The sequence below is a fragment of the Diorhabda sublineata genome, chromosome 8 (genome assembly GCF_026230105.1).
Source record: "Diorhabda sublineata isolate icDioSubl1.1 chromosome 8, icDioSubl1.1, whole genome shotgun sequence".
Lineage (NCBI taxonomy): Eukaryota > Metazoa > Arthropoda > Insecta > Coleoptera > Chrysomelidae > Diorhabda > Diorhabda sublineata.
The window spans coordinates 30,151,559-30,174,126 of NC_079481.1; the positions used below are offsets into that span (position 1 = coordinate 30,151,559).

Here is a 22,568-nt window from a genome sequence, read left to right on the forward strand (position 1 = left end):
TCCTAGTAGAATAGAATTTTTAAATCAAACAATAAGAAGTTTAAAAATTAATTTTATTTTACAATTATTATGAAATTACATTAAACTCAAGTACTACTAAATAGATAAGTGAGTAATTCAGGTGTAGTCATTTCAATTTTATATTTTTGTCCGATTTCTTGAATTTTTAATCTTCTTCTAAGATGCGGTGGTTGATAACTGAAATAATTTACAAATTTTTACGTTACACAGCACCTATAAGTTTTAAAAGACATTTTATAACAGAAATACAAGTTTGATTGAGCTTTAATGTCAAATTAGAGGTATATATATATCGAAATTTAGTACCTTTCAGAATCTAATCTTCTTCTTCTAGCCATATTTAGAGCGGTATGTCGCACTAGAGGTCCTAACGCCCTTCTACTAACTACCATACCGTCTATTAGTGGTGAAGCTAAACCTACACGACCAGTAGGTCCTTGTATGTGCACCCTAAGTAATCCCGTTGATAATAAATGCAAAAAAATTACCAAAACATCACTGGTACTTTCTTTACCATCAGTTTCCAAACCGGTATCCATAGATAAAAGCAATTCATCTAAATATAATAGAAATTTAAAAAAAAAATCATTTCAATTGTTTTTTTTTACCTATAGGTAACGTCAAATGGTCTTCGAAGCTTTCCAACCATACAACCATTATTTTAGTATTGGTATGAGGATGCAGTATGGATTTATGGGAAGTTCTTTTAGGTTTTTCCAAATCCAAACTCGAAATTCTTTTTTCCGATAAATTCTTTTCGTTCCAAGCTGAAATTGAATCGAAACCGCGCCCCAAATCGGACTCGGATTTACATTGGGAAGGAATAACGAAAGCTATTTCCGAACAAGCATCGGCCCAATAAAGTACGTGAGTCGAACCGTCGTACGAAGTTCGTTTTTCCATTTCTTCGGTATCATTATTTGGCAATATCTTCCAACTAGTTGATACGTGACCGGTCCATCCTGAAAATAACGTTTACTCACCATATCGCGTCGTTAAAACGAAAAATCTAGTTTCCCCGCGAGTTTAAGACTATATTTTTTCGACGACCTAACGAGTAGTGCAGTTTTACTAACCTGGATGACTGCCAACTTCTACTGCCCACCCTAAAGTGTGTACAAATTCCCAAAAATAAGTGGAAATTGAGTTTTCGTTTGAAATATTGTTGATTATATCTTGAGCGCTGGTCTGTCGCGATTTTACATAAAATAAATGAACGGTATCACAAGTTCTCGGACTCATATTATCCAACATCAGTAGATCTTTACAGAATTCATTAGCGCTACTATCTATAACTGATAAATGGCTACTGTCGTCTTCTTTGTTCTAAAATGAAAACTTAGTTTATACAGGATGGACACATTAGTCATCGATAAGTGACCGGAGTGCGAATTTTAGAGCTAATCACCCCCAGTAGTTTATTATTTAATAACAAAAAATTTATGGTTCAACTTATATTGGTAGAAACAATAATTATATGACTGATGTGGCAAATTCTACAAAAATTCACGATTCCAAATGATTGAGACGTCTTACGAGGGATGTTACATCAGAAATATAAAAAAAAAAACTTTGTGTGTTTATGGGAATTAAACCATAAAAAAGCTTCATTCCAAATTTTTGTTTCAACTCCTAACAATAATACAAAATTTAGACATTTCTAAGGGATGTTTAGGTATATAGATTCATCACAAACACACTCAAATCAAAAGCTTGAAAAAAAACAACATATTGTTCATAAATCATTTTCGAAAAGTACAAAAAACATTTAATTGTAACTATTATTGGACCAATTAAAGGAAAACTAGCTCTATATGTATAAAAAAAGCACAAGTTGGGGTTGGAATAGCTTCTACGGCCATCATAATCTCCAGATTCGACCACTAGGTGTTTCCAAGTATGAAAATAAGTTCCAAGGAAAGAAAAATCAAAAACAAATTTTCATTATGTAAATAAGTAAGAAAACTTACCTGTAAGAGATAATTTTATTTATTTGATGTAAAAAATATGTTGAGATATCCAAATAAACAACTCAGCTTCAACAATTTGAGAAGAGTTGCTAGTTACAAGAGAAACTTCAGAAAATACTCTATTTTCGAAATCGACAATGAAACATCTATTCCGTTATTACAAATCCTCAAATTTTATGATAAAAAAAATTATCACATTCAAGTATTTATTTGTAAAGGAATTAATACATTGTTAGAAAAAGTTATATCCGAAAAGTTATATCATCACTTTTACCACTCAAAATTGTCTTATACGTATTTCAACCAATCCCGCAAACTTTAAACGTCGTTATGACCAATAACATGTTGATTTTCAAATAAATATTAATAAAAATAAAAATTTTATGGATTAACTAAATCACGTCGAAAAAACTAGTTACGTATATCATTACCTAAATTTGACATAACGAGCACAACAGCTGATCGGTTGAGATCATCGAATTAACAATAAACGAAGGAACGCAACCATTGATCGGTTGAGATAATCGAATTAAAAGTGGAAGAAGGAACAGAACAGCTGATCGATTCAGATCATCGAATTAGAAGTAAGGGAACACAATAGGTCCAGATCATTAAATTAAAAGTGAACGAAGGAATAATAACACATGATCGGTTAAGATCATCGAATTAAAAGTGGAGGAAGGAACATAACAATTGACCGGTTGATATCATCGAATTAAAATTAAAAGACTGAACATATCAACTGATCAGAAATAAAGGAAAGAGTACAACAATGGCTGATCGGTTGAAATCATCGAATTAAATGCGATAAAAATGGCCAACAGCAAAATCCGTTTTACCATAGGCGTGCTATAAAACAAGTTTTTGATAAAAAATATTCTGAAAAAAATGTATTATTTTTGTTTTTCTAAATAAAACCAAATCTAATATTACAAAAAAATTAAATTGATTAATAATTATTTTTAAATCAATATTCGATATAGATACGGGGTATATATAAAAAGTCGATATACGAGGGTTATATGATAATTGATTAATATAAATACCTCTGATTCCTCCAATGATAGCAGACCGAAATAGGACAGGAACAAACGAGCCGTTTGGAATTCGTGACATACAGGGGGCGGCGAATATTCAATTAAATTCGATTCGGAACGAGACTGATTTATGTCGTTTTCTAGTAAAACTTGTTTATTAACCAACCTATTGATCAAATCAATATCTTTTTTTATTTCGTTTTCCGATAATACTGAATCCAAAGTCGGTATTGAAAAATCACTACGATAAACAATTAATTAGTCGATCAATTGACAGAAAAGAACGAATTCACGTACACTTTACATTGTAAAACTCTATCTACCCCGTCGGGGAAATATTTCTGTTTCGCCGCCGGTTTCAACGGAGTTTCTTGCATCGCAACAGGTCGCCAGGCGTTGTGCACGTGGTGCTGCGTTCCCGATTTATGCCTGGGTAAATGTCGTAGTTGCATAGTCCACGCGTGGCGTCCGAAAGGTCCGCGAACCAATAGAGTCACCGTCGGTTGAGGATCCTAAACGGGACAAATTTTAAACCGAACAATTTCTCGAATCGTCTCAATTTATTTACCTGGTCGTTTCCTAGCGGTTCTTCCAGCAGCGCCACCATGACGGATCCTTCGGTTATGAAGTATCTGAATTTTTCCACGGCCGCCGATTGGACGTTGCAAGCGGTGGGCCACGAATTGCAATGTTTCAATAACGACAATTCGTCCAGTAGCGACGACACCGATTCCGGTCCGCATTCGCTGGGAAAATACGACACTTGTTCCAATATACAAGTCAATAGATTTTCGGCGGCGTCTCTAACCCTCATCGAAGCCGGTTTCAGATCTTTCTCTTCCTTCATTTTGATCGGTTCACCCGGTTTGCCCACTGATTTGGTACCGGATATTCCCAATTCGGCGACTTCCAATACCTAATTGTATAGGTTATGTTTTCAAAATTTGAGGTTAGAAATCGAATCGCGACAGCGTTGTTAAATATTTAAATTTTTGTACTTACAGTCGTCAAACAATCCTTATCGCGAAGTAAATAAGGATGTTCCAACAACCAAACGGAACAGCACTGGAACGCGGCGACGATGGTCGAATGTAAATCTTTGGAATGGGCTTGAGGTGGTCGGGAACATTGAGAAATAATATAATCGCACAACCATTTTACCGCCCTTTTGCATTCCATGGCATCTAAACGACAACGGAAAACATAACCTCACTATCGAAAACCGTACGTATAGAGACGGGATTTCCATTAATCGAATCCCATCTCTATACAATTACAAGTTTGTCTTGTACCTGATCCTTTGATGTGGATTCGAGCTAAGCCGGATAAAAGTTCTAAAGCTGCTAAAGAAACGTTCAAATCGGTTTTCCACGATGAAATTAAACGGTGACATACGAGATATGTCGCTCTAACGAAAAGCGCGTGCGCAGAATCTGTAAGAAAGTTCTGGAATCGTTACCGTGAATGTTATTTGCGTAGAGTTTGCAATTTGTGACATATGACATTTGACAGAATTCGAATTGTCGTCAGAATTCGTTATTCACATTTTATTGAACTTTTGAAATTTTTGACATATGACATTTGACAGAATTCGAATTGTTGCGTTGAAAAAATCAGTTGATTGCGTCAGAATTCGTTATTCACATTTTATTGGACGTTTGCAGTTTTGACATATGACAAATGACATGGTGTAAAGCGGAAAATATTTCGAGATTCAATGAAAATTATTTTTCGTAAGTTTCAACCAATTGTGTCGCGATTCAATTTTTCATTTTTTATTGAACTTTTGAAATTTTTGACATATGACATTTGACTGTTGCAATTTTTGACATATGACATTTAACAGAATTCGAATTGTTGCGTTGAAAAAATCAGTTGATTGCCTCAGAATTCGTTATCCACATTTTATTGGACGTTTGCAGTTTTGACATATGACAATTGACAGAGTGTAAATAAACGAAATTAATCGTGTTTTAAGAGAAAATATATTTTGAACGTTGGAAATCGTGTTAAAAATTGTGCCAGATTTTATTTCCTCACATTTTATTGAACTTTTAGAATTTTTGACATATGACGTTTGACTTTTGCAATTTTTGACATATGACATTTGACAGAATTCGAATTGTTGTTTTGAAAAAATCAGTTGATTGCCTCAGAATTCGTTATCCACATTTTATTGGACGTTTGCAGTTTTGACATATGACAATTGACAGAGTGTAAATAAACGAAATTAATCGTGTTTTAAGAGAAAATATATTTTGAACGTTGGAAATCGTGTTAAAAATTGTGCCAGATTTTATTTCCTCACATTTTATTGAACTTTTAGAATTTTTGACATATGACGTTTGACTTTTGCAATTTTTGACATATGACATTTGACAGAATTCGAATTGTTGTTTTGAAAAAATCAGTTGATTGCCTCAGAATTCGTTATCCACATTTTATTGGACGTTTGCAGTTTTGACATATGACAATTGACAGAGTGTAAATAAACGAAATTAATCGTGTTTTAAGAGAAAATATATTTTGAACGTTGGAAATCGTGTTAAAAATTGTGCCAGATTTTATTTCCTCACATTTTATTGAACTTTTAGAATTTTTGACATATGACGTTTGACTTTTGCAATTTTTGACATATGACATTTGACAGAATTCGAATTGTTGTTTTGAAAAAATCAGTTGATTGCCTCAGAATTCGTTATCCACATTTTATTGGACGTTTGCAGTTTTGACATATGACAATTGACAGAGTGTAAATAAACGAAATTAATCGTGTTTTAAGAGAAAATATATTTTGAACGTTGGAAATCGTGTTAAAAATTGTGCCAGATTTTATTTCCTCACATTTTATTGAACTTTTAGAATTTTTGACATATGACGTTTGACTTTTGCAATTTTTGACATATGACATTTGACAGAATTCGAATTGTTTTGAAAAAATCAGTTGATTGCCTCAGAATTCGTTATCCACATTTTATTGGACGTTTGCAGTTTTGACATATGACAAATGACATGGTGTAAAGCGGAAAATATTTCGAGTTTCAAAGAAAATTATTTTTCGTAAGTTTCAACCAATTGTGTCAAGATTCATTTTTTCATATTTTTTGAACTTTTGAAATTTTTGACATATGACATTTGACAAAATTCGAATTGTTGTTTTGAACGTTGGCAATCGTGTTGAAAATTGTGTCAGAATTTATTTTCTCACGTTTTATTGAACTTTTAGAATTTTTGACATATGACGTTTGACTTTTGCAATTTTTGACATGTGACATTTGACAGAATTCGAATTGTTGTTTTGAAAAAATCAGTTTATTGCCTCAGAATTCGTTATTCACATTTTATTGGACTTTTGCAGTTTTGACATATGACAATTGATAGAGTGTAAACCGGAAAATATTTCGAGATTCAATGAAAATTATTTTTCGTAAGTTTCAACCAATTGTGTAACGATTCAATTTTTCACATTTTATTGAACTTTTGAAATTTTTGACATACGACATTTGACAGAATGTAAATAAATTAAATTAGTCGTGTTTTAAGGCAAAATATATTTTGAACGTTGGCAATCGTGTTGAAAATTGAGTCAGAATTTATTTTCTCACATTTTATTGAACTTTTGACATATGACATTTGATTTTTACAATTTTTGACACATGACATTTGACTTTTGCAATTTTTGACATATGACATTTGACTTTTGCAATTTTTGACATATGACATTTGACTTTTGCAATTTTTGACATATGACATTTGACTTTTGCAACTTTTGACATATGACATTTGACTTTTGCAACTTTTGACATATGACTTTTGCAATTTTTGACATGACATTTGTCTTTTGCAATTTTCGACATATGACATTTGACAGAGTGCAGACAACCGTGTTAACAAAATAGCATCTGTCATATATTAGCATTTTTGCAAACTCATCGTAAAAACTTCATTATTATAATTTAAACAGCATATAGAATAATAAAAATTTTTAAGGAATCAATTAATTTAGGGATAAGTGATGAAATAGGTTGCAAAAAAAAATTTCCCGACTAATCAACATAACTTGGCAACGCTGTAACTTATTCTACAAAAAATCAAAGCGACAGTTTCTTTTAGGTTATGATGTGTAACTACCATAAAATATGCCGTGTCGCCAAGTTCGTTATTGGTACGGAAAAGATCGGAAATAATTATATTTTTGTTGTTTAATTAGTTAAAAATGGAATAAGTGGCGTATAAGTGGGTTTTTGAGAAGAAACATACCTAAAGGTAACAATAGCGGATCATTATCATTGAAACCAAACTGATCGGGTGTTGTGGAACGATCACTGCTAGCCATGCTCACCATACTTGCCGTATCAGAAGCTATACAAGCGGAAATACAAGCCAATACAAAATAAATAATATTGAAACGGAAAATTAAAGTGCATTTTTTCAAATGTTAACAAAAATCTTTACCGCATTAACGTATTTTATTTAAAATGACAAAACAGCACCGTGTAAACTATAAATTAACACCTCGTATATCAATTATGTTACATTTCAAATTTAAATAACGATTTAAAAATTATTTTTTCAAGAAAGTTAGTTTTCTCAGTGTAAATAAATGTATGCGTGTATATTATGCCTAACCTCAAATTATTCATTTGCGATTTCAATTATTTTTTTTTAATTGTTAACATTTGAATCATATCATGCTTATCGTAAATAGTGAATATAAGAAAAAAATAAATTTAAAATTAGCAAATTTTCTCTATTTTCATATCACATTAAAAGTTATTTAATCAAATATTTATTTACTAAACTAAAGTCAAATATTAACATTGCATTACAGTTTTCTAGAACTAATTTATTCGATGTATTAAACTAGTAGTTAAACTGGAACAAAGATGGCGTATGAGTTTCAAACGTCATTACAATTGCCTTAATAATACATCAATAAGAGACCATAGAGTTGATATTACTGTCAGAGGTTGTTACTAAAAGGTTATGTTTACATTGAGATAAGATTTTGAACATTTTTTTCGAAATTTTTTTGCAAATATAGTGAATATTTGTCTTGAAAACGCTTTATTGTTTACTTTAAATGTTTAATTATGTTTTAAACTTGGAAAAATTGAATAACAGTTTGGAAGCACGCTGAAAAGATGATTCAAGTCCCGCATTATGTTCTGAATCATGGGTAAACGATTAAAATCGAACAATTAATGAAGCAACTACGAACATTTGAGTACGTTTCGATACTAATTCAGGTAAAGACAATTGTAATGAATCATTTTGTGAGAATCGCGTGAGAAAATTTGCTAGTTTCATTTTTGAAATTTCCAACCTTAAAATTCCTCACCAGAACTCAATAAATTCGAACATTCGGTCGAATTTTGCGTGACTTGTTCAACTTTTTCGAAAATGGCCGAATCTTGGACGCACAAAAACAAACCCCCTAATAACATGTGAGTATTCTGGGAATCGGTTTCAATTTGTAAGGCGTTCATTAAAAGGTTCATCAGTTTCGGTTTTAGTTGCAAAAAATTGACGGATTTGTCGTTAGAACCTACGAAATATGTCATCATATAAATCACACTAATCTGTGTAAAAAATTATAGTTGGAAATTTTTTTTTATTCGTGTTTTGAAACAAAATTGATTTTGTGATTCGGTTTTCAAATTTTTTCGTCTAAATTGTGCAATATATGCAATTGAAATTTACGTGAGTAATATTGGCGACGGTGTAAATTATTATATTAGTATGAATTGAGTTAATGTACGAGGGTTGCAAAACAAATTAATTTTATGTCAAAAATTTTATATCTAATTCATATAATTAGAATTTTCAAAGTATGTAGTACCAAAATACACTTACGATAAACCAAAAATGTATAAAATTGTAATAACAACCTCAAAATATTTTTTTTCGTTAATTTTTCAATTTCTAGATCTTTTTATATGTTTTTCGTGACGATTTATATTCGTTTCATATTTTATTTTCATATGAAATCAATTAAAAATAATAATAAATTATTTTTATCTGATTTTATATGATAAAACAACTAAAATCAAGACAAATAATCATGAAAAAATAGTTATTTCGATATAATCTACATTTTTAATTAGATGAAAAATCTTTTTTCAAATATAGGGTGATTCAAATATCATTTTTTAACTCAAAAACGCGTTTAAAACTAAAAATTTTGTGGAAATTACGAAATTTCTTTTGTTTGGAATCCATATTTAAAAATGGCCGTTGTGACATCATCACTAACACGAGATATAAATAATTATGACAGTTGTTATTAAAATAAGATAATTTAGTTATAAAAATAACAAAAAATACGATAATTAATGAAATATTCTTCAATTAATTCGTTGAATGATTATTTTTTCTATAATAGCTTCCATATTGAAATCTAAAAAACCAAGTACCACAAAATATATTACGTATACTTTGTTGCCAGCTTTAATAATGTTTCAGGAAACATGGGAAATGGATATTTTAGAAGAAAGTTGCTGAAATATCACTTTTTTTATCAATAAAATATGATTATTTTTGTTTTTTTTCAATAATCGAGATAAAAAGTATGCAAAAAAATATTAATCATCTATTTATAATAGTTTTCTTAGTGTATATAAATCAAAGGGGGTCTATATAACCTAGTACCACAAAATATAACAAGTATACCGTGTTGCCAGCTTGAATAATGTTCCAGGAAACATGGGAAATGGATATTTTAGACGAAAATTGTTGAAATATTAATTTTTTTATCAATAAAATATGATTATTTTTGTTTTTTTTCAATAATCGAGATAAAAAGTATGCAAAAAAATATTAATCATCTATTTATAATAGTTTTCTTAGTGTATATAAATCAAAGGGGGTCTATATAACCTAGTACCACAAAATATAACAAGTATACCGTGTTGCCAGCTTTAATAATGTTCCAGGAAACATGGGAAATGGATATTTTAGACGAAAATTGTTGAAATATTAATTTTTTTATCAATAAAATATGATTATTTTTGTTTTTTTTCAATAATCGAGATAAAAAGTATGCAAAAAATATTAATCATCTATTTATAATAGTTTTCTTAGTGTATTTAAATCAAAGGGGGTCTATATAACCTAGTACCACAAAATATAACAAGTATACCGTGTTGCCAGCTTTAATAATGTTCCAGGAAACATGGGAAATGGATATTTTAGACGAAAATTGTTGAAATATTAATTTTTTTATCAATAAAATATGATTATTTTTGTTTTTTTTCAATAATCGAGATAAAAAGTATGCAAAAAAATATTAATCATCTATTTATAATAGTTTTCTTAGTGTATATAAATCAAAGGGGGTCTATATAACCTAGTACCACAAAATATAACAAGTATACCGTGTTGCCAGCTTTAATAATGTTCCAGGAAACATGGGAAATGGATATTTTAGACGAAAATTGTTGAAATATTAATTTTTTTATCAATAAAATATGATTATTTTTGTTTTTTTTCAATAATCGAGATAAAAAGTATGCAAAAAAATATTAATCATCTATTTATAATAGTTTTCTTAGTGTATATAAATCAAAGGGGGTCTATATAACCTAGTACCACAAAATATAACAAGTATACCGTGTTGCCAGCTTTAATAATGTTCCAGGAAACATGGGAAATTGATATTTTAGACGAAAATTGTTGAAATATTAATTTTTTTATCAATAAAATATGATTATTTTTGTTTTTTTTCAATAATCGAGATAAAAAGTATGCAAAAAATATTAATCATCTATTTATAATAGTTTTCTTAGTGTATATAAATCAAAGGGGGTCTATATAACCTAGTACCACAAAATATAACAAGTATACCGTGTTGCCAGCTTTAATAATGTTTCAGGAAACATGGGAAATTGATATTTTAGACGAAAATTGTTGAAATATTAATTTTTTTATCAATAAAATATGATTATTTTTGTTTTTTTTCAATAATCGAGATAAAAAGTATGCAAAAAATATTAATCATCTATTTATAATAGTTTTCTTAGTGTATATAAATCAAAGGGGGTCTATATAACCTAGTACCACAAAATATAACAAGTATACCGTGTTGCCAGCTTTAATAATGTTCCAGGAAACATGGGAAATGGATATTTTAGACGAAAATTGTTGAAATATCACTTTTTTTATCAATAAAATATGATTATTTTTGTTTTTTTTTTCAATAATCGAGAAAAAAGTATGTAAAAAAAATTCATTTATCAATTTATTAAACGATTATTCAATCAATAATCGATATAAACGGATCTATATAACTTAGTACCACAAAATATAACAAGCATACGATGTTGCCGGTTTTATTTATTTATCTGGAATGATAGGGAAATTTATATTTTCGATGAAAATAGTTGAAATATGAATCTTTATGGTAATTAAGTATAATTTTTCGAAATAATCGATACAAAAATGTGTAAAAAAGTCGATTTTTGTTACTTAAAACATTTTTTTTTTTCATTTATAACCTGAAAAACGTAATTTTTTACGACAAAAAAAAAACAAAATTTACCTGCATTTATGAGTTCCTTGATGTTAACGTTCTGAAAATGTAACGGCAATACCAATATGGACAATAATATCTGTATGGAGGATTTCCTCAATTCGATCCTATTAATATTATTGTTGAATTTCATATCTTTTTCCGGTAAAATGACCTCCAAAGCTGATACGAACGAGGGCAACAGAATCCTCACCCCGTCGAGATCGATATGAAACAAATTGATCGAATTCAAGAGAACGGCGGCCGCACATTCGCCGCATTCTCTATTAGCCTGCACCCTCAAACCCTGCGAAACGGCCACGTAAAACCTGAAAAACCACCATCAAAACAATATACGCCCAACGCGGAATTTCCAACGCCTACCTCGCCAAATACACCGGCAGAATTTCCTCGCCGGTTTTTTTGGCGCACACGATTCGGCATAGAGCGCCCAGAGCTTCCGCTCTACCGCTTTCGTATTTGTCTATGGTCAAACAACTCGGTAGTTCGTTCGTATCGATTACGGGTTGTTGGAACGATTTGCCATCTATGGTTACCGAATTGGGGCGCTTCGAGTCTCCTGTACGGAAAAATCGACGATTAAATATCGGTACACTGAGAAAAATCTCCCACTCACTTTGCGATAGGTCGCAGCCGATGAAAGCCGCTTCGAAAAGCCATTCGCCGAATAGGTGCAACAACGTGTTGCATTTAGCCCTACCGGGAGCTAACGATATTTTCGATTCGTTGCCTCCGAACGAACTTAATGCTAAATTGAAAATGGATAAATGGGAAAATACAAAAAAATATATTTGTTTTTTGACCAGTCCGACCCTGCGTTTCGTTTACATTATCCAGCGCGCCTAATAAGTGACGTCACAATGTAAACAAAGTACAGGATCGGGCTGGATGTGAAGCTTATAACGTTTCAAGTCATAAAACCGTTCGATATTTTCAAGTGTGATATTTTTCTCATGTATTCGATAAAAAAACGAAAATTAAAAAAAAAATTATCAAAATCGGATGAATTTTCGATTTATTAAAAAGAAAAAATAAATTGCCTCTCCCAGTCCAACTCTGCATTTTGTTTATCTCATCTAGCGGACCTGATCAGTGACGTCACTTCGCAGCGTTGTTACGCATTGTAAACAAAGCACAGGGTTGTACTAGACGAGAAGCACGTAACATTGAAAATAATAAAACCGTATGATTTTTTAAAAAGAGATATTTTTCTAATATACCCAACAAAAAAAAACGAAAATTTATAAAAAAAATCATCAAAATCGGATGAATTTTCGATTTACTGGAACGAAAAAATAATTTGCCTCTCCCAGTCCAACTCTGCATTTTGTTTATCTCATATAGCGGACCTGATCAGTGACGTCACTTCGCAGCGTTGTTACGCATTGTAAACAAAGCACAGGGTTGTACTAGACGAGAAGCACGTAACATTGAAAATAATAAAACCGTATGATTTTTTAAAAAGAGATATCTTTCTAATATATCCAACAAAAAAAAACGAAAATTTATAAAAAAAATCATCAAAATCGGATGAATTTTCGATTTACTGGAAACGAAAAAATAAATTGCCTCTCCCAGTCCAGCCCTGCATTTTGTTTATCTCATCTAGCGGACCTGATCAGTGACGTCACTTCGCAGCGTTGTTATGCATTGTAAACAAAGCACAGGGTTGTACTAGACGAGAAGCACGTAACATTGAAAATAATAAAACCGTATGATTTTTTAAAAAGAGATATCTTTCCAACAAAAAAAAAAACGAAAATTAAAAAAAAATCATCAAAATCGGATGAATTTTCGATTTACTGGAACGAAAAAATAAATTGCCTCTCCCAGTCCAACCCTGCATTTTGTTCATCTCATCTATCGGACCTGATCAGTGACGTCACTTCGCAGCGTTGTTACGCATTGTAAACAAAGCACAGGGTTGTACTAGACGAGAAGCACGTAACATTGAAAATAATAAAACCGTATGATTTTTAAAAAGAGATATTTTTCTAATATATCCAACAAAAAAAAAACGAAAATTAAAAAAAAAATCATCAAAATCGGATGAATTTTCGATTTACTGGAACGAAAAAATAAATTGCCTCTCCCAGTCCAACCCTGCATTTTGTTTATCTCATCTAGCGGACCTGATCAGTGACGTCACTTCGCAGCGTTGTTACGCATTGTAAACAAAGCACAGGGTTGTACTAGACGAGAAGCACATAACATTCAAAATAATAAAACCGCATGATATTTTAAAAAGAGATATTTTTCTAATATATCCAACAAAAAAAAACGAAAATTAAAAAAAAAATCATCAAAATCGGATGAATTTTCGATTTACTGGAACGAAAAAATAAATTGCCTCTCCCAATCCAGCCCTGCATTTTGTTTTTCTCATCTAGCGGACCTGATCATTGACGTCACTTCGCAGCGTTGTTATGCATTGTAAACAAAGCACAGGGTTGTACTAGACGAGAAGCACGTAACATTGAAAATAATAAAACCGTATGATTTTTTAAAAAGAGATATTTTTCTAATATATCCAACAAAAAAAAACGAAAATTTATAAAAAAAATCATCAAAATCGGATGAATTTTCGATTTACTGGAAACGAAAAAATAAATTGCCTCTCCCAATCCAGCCCTGCATTTTGTTTTTCTCATCTAGCGGACCTGATCATTGACGTCACTTCGCAGCGTTGTTATGCATTGTAAACAAAGCACAGGGTTGTACTAGACGAGAAGCACGTAACATTGAAAATAATAAAACCGTATGATTTTTTAAAAAGAGATATCTTTCCAACAAAAAAAAAACGAAAATTAAAAAAAAATCATCAAAATCGGATGAATTTTCGATTTACTGGAACGAAAAAATAAATTGCCTCTCCCAGTCCAACCCTGCATTTTGTTCATCTCATCTATCGGACCTGATCAGTGACGTCACTTCGCAGCGTTGTTACGCATTGTAAACAAAGCACAGGGTTGTACTAGACGAGAAGCACGTAACATTGAAAATAATAAAACCGTATGATTTTTAAAAAGAGATATTTTTCTAATATATCCAACAAAAAAAAAACGAAAATTAAAAAAAAAATCATCAAAATCGGATGAATTTTCGATTTACTGGAACGAAAAAATAAATTGCCTCTCCCAGTCCAACCCTGCATTTTGTTTATCTCATCTAGCGGACCTGATCAGTGACGTCACTTCGCAGCGTTGTTACGCATTGTAAACAAAGCACAGGGTTGTACTAGACGAGAAGCACATAACATTCAAAATAATAAAACCGCATGATATTTTAAAAAGAGATATTTTTCTAATATATCCAACAAAAAAAAACGAACACCCAGTCCGCCCCTGCACATTATCCAGCGGACCGGATCAGTGACGTCACTTAACAACATTGTTAGACACACAAAGTGCAGGGTCGGACTGGTTGGGAAGAAAAATTAATTTATGGAAATTAAATTGTAAATTCGACAATTTTAAGGTATATAATTATTAAATTTACTTACAGCTCGTACTGGAAGTAGAGGTTGGACCGGAATTCAAAGTAGACACGGCTGAACTTCGACTCGTAGTGAGTCCTATCAAAGTAGACTTCGGAACACCTAATAAATTCATATTCAAAAATAAATATGGGCAGGTACAGATGATTTTCTTCGCAGACATATCAAATATTCACCAAATGTTTATAAAATGTGAATTTTCAAAAAAAAAATTAAGATTTTAGGTGATAAAATAGTGCACTGGGTCGATAATTTATTTTTGAAACAAAAAAAATGATAGAAACCCATTGGAATTGGAGGAGAATATAATAAAAATGAAAGAGAAAATAATTCACGGACCATTTGTGGTCGGGAAGGGGAAGGGGGTAGGTTTTTGAGGGTAAAAACGGTTTTTCTCGATTTATGACAAAACTACAAGTGTTATGAAAAAAAGTTATATACAAAAGTTGTAGGTAATAAAAAGATCTACAACTTTTGTATTTATAATTTTTTCATATAACCTCAAAATTTGTGTGAAAAATCGAAATAACAAAATTTTTGGTTTTCTATTTTTATCTTTTACAAAAAAACATTTTTTTTCGTGAAATTTAGTAAGAACATACATACATAAAAAGGTAAGTTCTCATTAAATTTCGTGGAAAAAAGAAAAGTTTTTTGTAAAAAATAAAAGTAAAAAACCAAAAACTGTTATTTCGATTTTTCACACAAATTTTGAGGTTATGTGAAAAAATTATAAATACAAAAGTTGTAGATCTTTTTATTACCTACAACTTTTGTATTCAACTTTTTTCCATAACACTTGTAGTTTTGTCATAAATCGAGGAAAACCGTTTTTTTTTACCCTCAAAAACCCACCCCCTTCCCCTTCCCTACCTCAGATCACCCGTAAATTATTTTTCCTTTCACATTTATCATATTCCCCTCCTTTTCCAATAGTTTTCATCCAACTAATTTTTTTTATCCCTTTTTATCATTTTTAAATGCTTCTACCCTATTTTATAAGTAGTATGTTAGTAAATAATGGCAAACACTGTATATAGAAACGTGATAAAAAAATTATTAGAACTTTATACAACACAACAAACGTAATAAAGTGAAAAAAATGAAATAAATTCCCTTATTGTGTATCTAAATTCTATTATAGTCTAGTTAAATGACGAATCGAAGCTGGAATTGAAAGAAAAGCGTAAAAAGAAAAGAAAATCGCAAGAAATTGAACGAAACTTATTTGACATAAACAAAATTTTGAATACCACACATATATATTAATACTCGATATTTTTTTTTCAAATAAATTTAGTTCGAAATAAAAAAAAAGGAAAAGTACAAAATCTACCCTTAACGGAAGATGGTGTGACACTGAAACTTTTAGCTAACCGACGTTGACTAGATGGTGTAGGAGAATGAGTGATTGGAGGAGGTGCTTCTTTGATCTTGTCAGTACCGGCACCTGTTACCACAATGTCCCACCAAATAAGTTGTGCAATACCTACACGGACAATAAAAACATAGAAATTCACATAAAATAATTTAAAAATTAATTCGTACAAACCTAAAAACGCGTCGACTTGTCCGGCTATTCCCTTAACGGCTTTCAAAAAAATTAGGGGCAAATTTTGTAAACAAGGATGTTGACAAGGATCTACTAAACCTTCGGTACTTATAGCGAATTGAAGAAACTTCTCCGTTTGACTAATAACCTAAATAAAAACAATTTTTTTCCTTATATACAAGGATAATAAAACTTTTTTCCTACCTTTGGTTTGGTTAAACTAACAGGATTTCCTATTACGTTCAAAAACCTGTACCAACTTTGCGCTACACAATCATTCGTCATACCCGGTGGTATCAAATCATCTTCACCTAAAATTTCATGAATATAAAGCCTCATATTTAGAAAAAAAATTGTGTTCCAACCGATTTTTAATTCTGGAAACGTTGGACCGTACATAAATAATAATATTTTTGATGTAAGAGCAAGATTAACTCTATTCCACTGTTCGATAAGCGCAACTCTATGTCTCCAATTCATACAAGATTCTTTCAACGTTTTCCATAAAGGTGGAGATGGAAAACATTGCGTACAAGCTATTAACCATATCTGGAACATTAAATTAATAAAATAAACAACGCGTTCGGCTGTAGATGCCCAACAAATCTCAATTTGCTTCCGCCACATATATCAAAAACATACTAGTAACAAAAATGAGGCAACTATTGTATCCTGTAGCACCACATATACTAATTTCACCTGAATCAGATAAACTCCAATCCACGCTTACTTCGCTATGTACCCCATACGGAATCCTGACTGATTTGGTGCAAAAAAGTTTCGTCTGGTACTATAGAAACTACTGGCAACAAACTTATTCCTTCCAGCCGTTAGGAAAGTCTCTAAACAAGAATATATAATACAAGCCAAGTGATTTAGTACTGCAGACTAACAGGAGACTCCATTTCAAGTACTTATTTGACAAACTTGTGGATAGATTTGAGAATATTCAGTAATTGGAGTAAATATTCATGTTTTTCAATCACTTTGTATTGTTTAGACCTTCCAGAAACTCAAGATACCTTCATTTTTCTCTTCCGATCGATTCAGGTGCATCATTTCGTAATAGTCGATATGCCTCCCAGTTTCCTGCTTAATTAACTAAATTTCCCAATTGTATATTACCTCAAAAAGAACGCTCAAAACTCTCTCGCACAACTGATCTGCAATGTCGTCTTTAACTGAAGGTGGAGACAATAATGTATGATTAATATCCAATAAAAATAATAATAGAATTTCCCATGTAACTGTTTCTAATATTTTAGATTCGTGAGCTATTTGTTGTAAAGTTCTTAGTACTCGATGACATAACACTGCTTGTCTATGTATTATATCAAAACCTGTAAAAAATTTAATAAAAATATCATTATGAATATACATCTTGACATATTACTTTCTCCTTTTCTTGGAATAAACAAATAACGTAAATGTCCTATTATTTTTCTACAATATATGTTCGGATCGTCTAGAAGAGGCTTGGGAACACATATTTTCGGATTTAGTAAAAGCGTAGTGAGCCATTCACAATAAATATTAACACAATCTTTAATAGCTTCATGTTCGGTTAAAGGTAAAGAAAGTCCATAACAAATCACTTCCATACACCATTGTACCTTAAATTATTAAAAAAAAATGTATTACTTAATAAATTTATAGTAACATATACTTACGTCTTTATCTGTTGTTAATGAGCTCTGTTCGGGGGGTTGGGTTATTCCTAAATTACTTGCTAGTTGTCGTACGAGGTTAGTAGTTATTTCTTTGCTTATAGTTAGTTCAAATTTTTCTAAAACACTATTGTTTTCTTGATCGTTGGATAAGCTTAAGGAAGTCCATTCTGAGTACATTCCTTTGTTCTCGCTACTCTCCTAAAAATTCATGTTAATATACAAAATGAAAGGAAATAATTAGAACATATACTTTTAAATTCATACGGTTGAATAGCCCCAAATTCATATGCGAGCCTTTTTAAGTTTTAAAAAAGCATATGAAAACTGGAACGAATCACTATAATAAGATCCACACTAATCAATATTTCGAATTTTATATAGTATACTAAAAAACAATTTAATATTAGTTTGACAACTACGAAAATGTCCGTACGTGTATTATTGGTAGTTCAAACGTATTGTTATTTTGACATTAGATTAAAAAAAGAAGAATTTGGTTACATTAAATGCCAGTAAGTGAACTTAGGTTATGTTTACAGTTATCCAGTAACGATTAATTTCTATATTAATAATAATTTGTGAATAAGAATAATATGGCTACCTCAATGGAAGATGTTTTATTACAAGTACCTTATGTACGTTATAAAAAAGGCGATGGAACTTTGTTTCTAATGGATCAAAGATTAATTTGGATGGTAGAAAATAAAGATACAGTTGCAGTATCTCACGCTTACGCCGATATAAAATGTGAGATATTTTTTGTTTTAAAAGTTATATATTAGCTCGGATAAAAACAAAATTGTTACTTTTAGCACAAAAAATTTCTCCAGAAGGTAAAGCCAAAGTTCAACTTCAAGTCGTCCTTCATAATGGTGCCTCCTCAACGTTCCATTTTACCAACAAAGCTGGTATGCAGGCTCAATTATCCGATAGAGATAAAGTTAAGGATATGCTACAGTCTTTACTGCCAAAATTTAAAAGAAAAGTAAGTATTTGCTAATTTTTGTTTGTATTGGTATCAGGGATTATTCATAGGGATACTTTGGAGATGTGAAAACATTCATTTATAGGTAGATAAAGAATTGGAAGAAAAAAATAAATTACTTTCAACAAATCCTTCCTTACTTCAGTTATATAAGGATTTGGTAATGACTGAAGTTGTAACATCAGAAGAATTTTGGTCACAGCTCGCTCAACAGTATACCCAAAAGCAAAAACTACCCCCACAAGATATCGGTAAGATGTAGTATTAAAAATTGATAACTTAACTTTTAACTATTTATTCGTTTCAAGGTGTTTCCGGTGCATTTCTTGCAGATATTAAACCTCAAACAGACGGTTGTAACGGACTTAAGTACAACATCACCCCTGATATTATAGAATGTATATTTAAAACTTACCCTGCTGTTAAAAAGAAATATATAGATAACGTACCTTCTAAATTGAGTGAATCACAATTTTGGACAAAATTTTTTCAATCACATTATTTCCATAGGTATTAAAAATGATTTATATATAAAAATAACATAAAGTTTCATTCTATTTACTTTTAGGGATAGAAAATATGCTGAAAGTAAAGATATTTTCACAGAATGTGGTAAACTAGACGATCAAGCTATGAAGAAAGACATCCAATCAGGAGTTAATGATTTATTGATAAATATAACAGAATTTGAAGATAAAACGTTAGATGACGGATATGGTTTAACATCTGAGAAATCGGTAAATAACTCCGGTACGGTTAGCCAAGCTATGATAAAGAGATTTAACCAACATTCGATTATGGTAAACGTACAATAAAATAGGGATAACTGGAAATATAAAATTGTTTTCGCAGGTTTTAAAATCGTCAAAAAATATACAAGATTCTCCTCAAAATAGCACAGATTCAAACGTTAATAACACAAACGGTAAAGCTGATTCTAATAGTAATGGTCCGGTTAATAAAAGACAGAGGCTGTTGGAAAAAATTAAGTATACAGATCTAGAAGACGAAGATTCCGATAAAAATATTAAAGCTGTTCAATTGAATTTATCTAAAGTAGGTGCTATTTCAATTTCTCTTTTTCCATATGATGTCCTGACATTATAGATCCTTTATTTTTACTTTTTACTTTGTTTTTAAATGTAAAAATAATTTTACATGTTAAGAGTGTGATTTAGTATGGAAATTGGGGTGAAGCAGAGACAATCTTCGTTCCTTTCCGATCAAATATGATGATAAAATCAATAAAAGCGAAGACATATCAACCAGAGACGATAATTAGCTATAAAAACTTAGAAACAGTGAAAATAGATGGATTAGTACAAGCAGAAGATATAGTAATAACAGCAGATACATTAAGAAACAATAGATACACGGATAAACACAATAGAAGACTTGAGATACAATAAAAAGGAAGAAAAATCAATAAAAACTTTGCCAGAACAAGCGGTAAAGAAAGGAGGTGGATAGGAAGAACAAAACAATCATTAAAGAAGCAGGGTAATGGAAAAATTGATAAAAATAAAGGAAAAACTGTAATGAATTGTTATATTGAGATTTTAATATCCTGTATGACATTGTATGGTTTTAATTTTTGGTTTTTGCGGACATTTATTGTCCCTATTTAGGTTTATTTATTATTTATATTTCAGGTAGAGAGATACCTACATGGACCGATGCCAGATTCGAATACTGATTATTTAAATTCCAATGAAGCTTCGTCACTATTACGTGGAGTTATCCAGGAAACTAAACATTGGAGTGGAAGACACCCGACGACTTCATTAGTAACACCTGCAGCTGCGGTTGCTGCTCTAGGGGAACTATCACCTGGTGGGGCTTTAATGAGAGGTTTCCAGGAACAGTCCCTCGCTCGTAAGTGTTTAGAAACTTTTTTAGTGTACCAGTGTGATTGAATGGAATTTTTTTGTTTTAGAATTAGTGCCACCTGATATCGAAAATGAAGTTAGAAATTTGTATTTGGCTCTGTGCGAATTATTAAAACATTTTTGGAGGTGTTTTCCGCCTACTACTGCGACTAGAGAAGCCACGTTGGTTAAAATGCACGAGGCTTTGAATCGATTTCACACCGCTAAGTTGAAACCTTTCGAGGTAATTATAGATACAATTTTTGTTTGGTTTTTTTGGGTAATTTTGTTTTTGGTTACAGGATAAATTGATAAGAGAGTTGTCACCACTTTCGCATCATCTTACGAAACATCTAAATCAATTGTTGAATGCTGCTTATCAAAAATTTAATAATTGGCAAAAGATTAAAAGTCGTTAAGAAATATTTAGGCATTAAATGGAATATAAGGAAGGATAGTGGAGATTTTTTACGTTGTAAATACTGTGAAATAAATCAGACGTGTTTAAAAATCGATATTGTATTTGTAACACTTTTTTTTCAATATAATCAATTATCAAGATAATTTAGTATTTTATTTGATTTCCTTACCTTATTTACAAAGAAAATTATACTGAAGACGTTATTAAACTCCAAAAAATCATCCATACGAAATATTTTTTATTTTTGTAAACAAATTTCCCCCCAAAAAACTATCGGTTTGTCAAAAATAAGGAATTTTGTTCATAACATTGTAGATATACAAGTTTTTGTGTATACTACACTTCTTCTTTTTTTTTTAATTTTTTTAGTCTTAACCGTAACAATATTTAACCACGTCTATTGAAATTTTGCTTCATGATTTAGTTTCCTTATGTGTGGATGAAAAATTTTCACTTCTCAATATAAAATTACTACGCGTCAAAACAAACGCTCACTTGAAACACTTTTTTACAAATCCGATTCAATATGATAAAAATTCTAGTTTGTCTATGAAAAATACTTATCGGAACACAATTTACACTACCTGTATACCGACGATTCTTCCATAACGCGTAAAACGTGTCTAATTTCATTGATTCAATTTTGTGACGTCAAGTATTACAACAAACATGTAGCAGAAATCTGCCATTTTGGTGACATCATCAAAAACAATGGTCATTATTTATTAATATGTTGTTTTATTTACATTTTACTAAAACAGAAACACAAAGAATATATTCAAAACTACTGTAAAATTTATAAAAATTTCTTATTACTTACTGTCCGAGGATACAGATGATAGCTATCTTTCTTTCTCTTTAAATTCAATGGTTCCACCCATAGACAAAGTAATAATACACTTGCTTTCAATAAAATTAGTGTTACAATATTAGAATGAGATAGTTACGGTATAGAACTATCTCTGTCAAGTGTTTATTTTAATTTCTTCTATCGTACTCTTTTCACCGTTATATTTCT

The 22,568-nt window shown here is 30.9% G+C and overlaps 2 protein-coding genes across 9 annotated transcripts; one reads left to right on the forward strand and one right to left on the reverse strand.

The window, feature by feature from the left end:
• Positions 1 to 37: 37 nt before the first annotated feature.
• LOC130447645 (ral GTPase-activating protein subunit beta) lies at positions 38 to 22,130 on the reverse strand. Of its 8 annotated transcripts, none has more exons than XM_056784588.1 (23): positions 18,527 to 18,713; positions 18,277 to 18,474; positions 18,000 to 18,219; positions 17,732 to 17,946; positions 16,972 to 17,155; positions 16,811 to 16,917; positions 16,607 to 16,754; positions 16,391 to 16,543; positions 15,061 to 15,156; positions 12,175 to 12,306; positions 11,922 to 12,117; positions 11,568 to 11,866; positions 8,370 to 8,576; positions 7,289 to 7,390; positions 4,321 to 4,461; positions 4,031 to 4,212; positions 3,597 to 3,944; positions 3,326 to 3,540; positions 3,038 to 3,269; positions 1,098 to 1,347; positions 630 to 983; positions 328 to 577; positions 38 to 198 (listed from the first exon to the last, which is right to left on the reverse strand). In XM_056784588.1, exons 1-23 carry the CDS (start codon positions 18,560 to 18,562, stop codon positions 87 to 89), a joined length of 4,377 nt encoding a protein of 1,458 aa, XP_056640566.1. In that variant the 5' UTR covers positions 18,563 to 18,713; the 3' UTR covers positions 38 to 86. The 8 variants fall into 8 exon arrangements, with proteins under 8 accessions (XP_056640566.1, XP_056640565.1, XP_056640569.1 ...); XM_056784587.1 differs by lacking the exon at positions 18,527 to 18,713 and adding an exon at positions 21,720 to 22,130 and having other exon boundaries at positions 42 to 198; XM_056784591.1 differs by lacking the exons at positions 16,391 to 16,543; positions 18,527 to 18,713 and adding an exon at positions 21,720 to 22,130 and having other exon boundaries at positions 42 to 198.
• LOC130447646 (general transcription factor IIH subunit 1) lies at positions 18,696 to 21,693 on the forward strand. Its single transcript, XM_056784593.1, has 10 exons — positions 18,696 to 18,705; positions 18,816 to 19,023; positions 19,089 to 19,261; positions 19,347 to 19,512; positions 19,570 to 19,771; positions 19,830 to 20,061; positions 20,114 to 20,317; positions 20,914 to 21,136; positions 21,198 to 21,373; positions 21,432 to 21,693. The coding sequence occupies exons 2-10, from the start codon at positions 18,870 to 18,872 to the stop codon at positions 21,546 to 21,548; spliced, it is 1,647 nt and encodes a 548-aa protein (XP_056640571.1). The 5' UTR covers positions 18,696 to 18,705; positions 18,816 to 18,869; the 3' UTR covers positions 21,549 to 21,693.
• Positions 22,131 to 22,568: the final 438 nt, after the last annotated feature.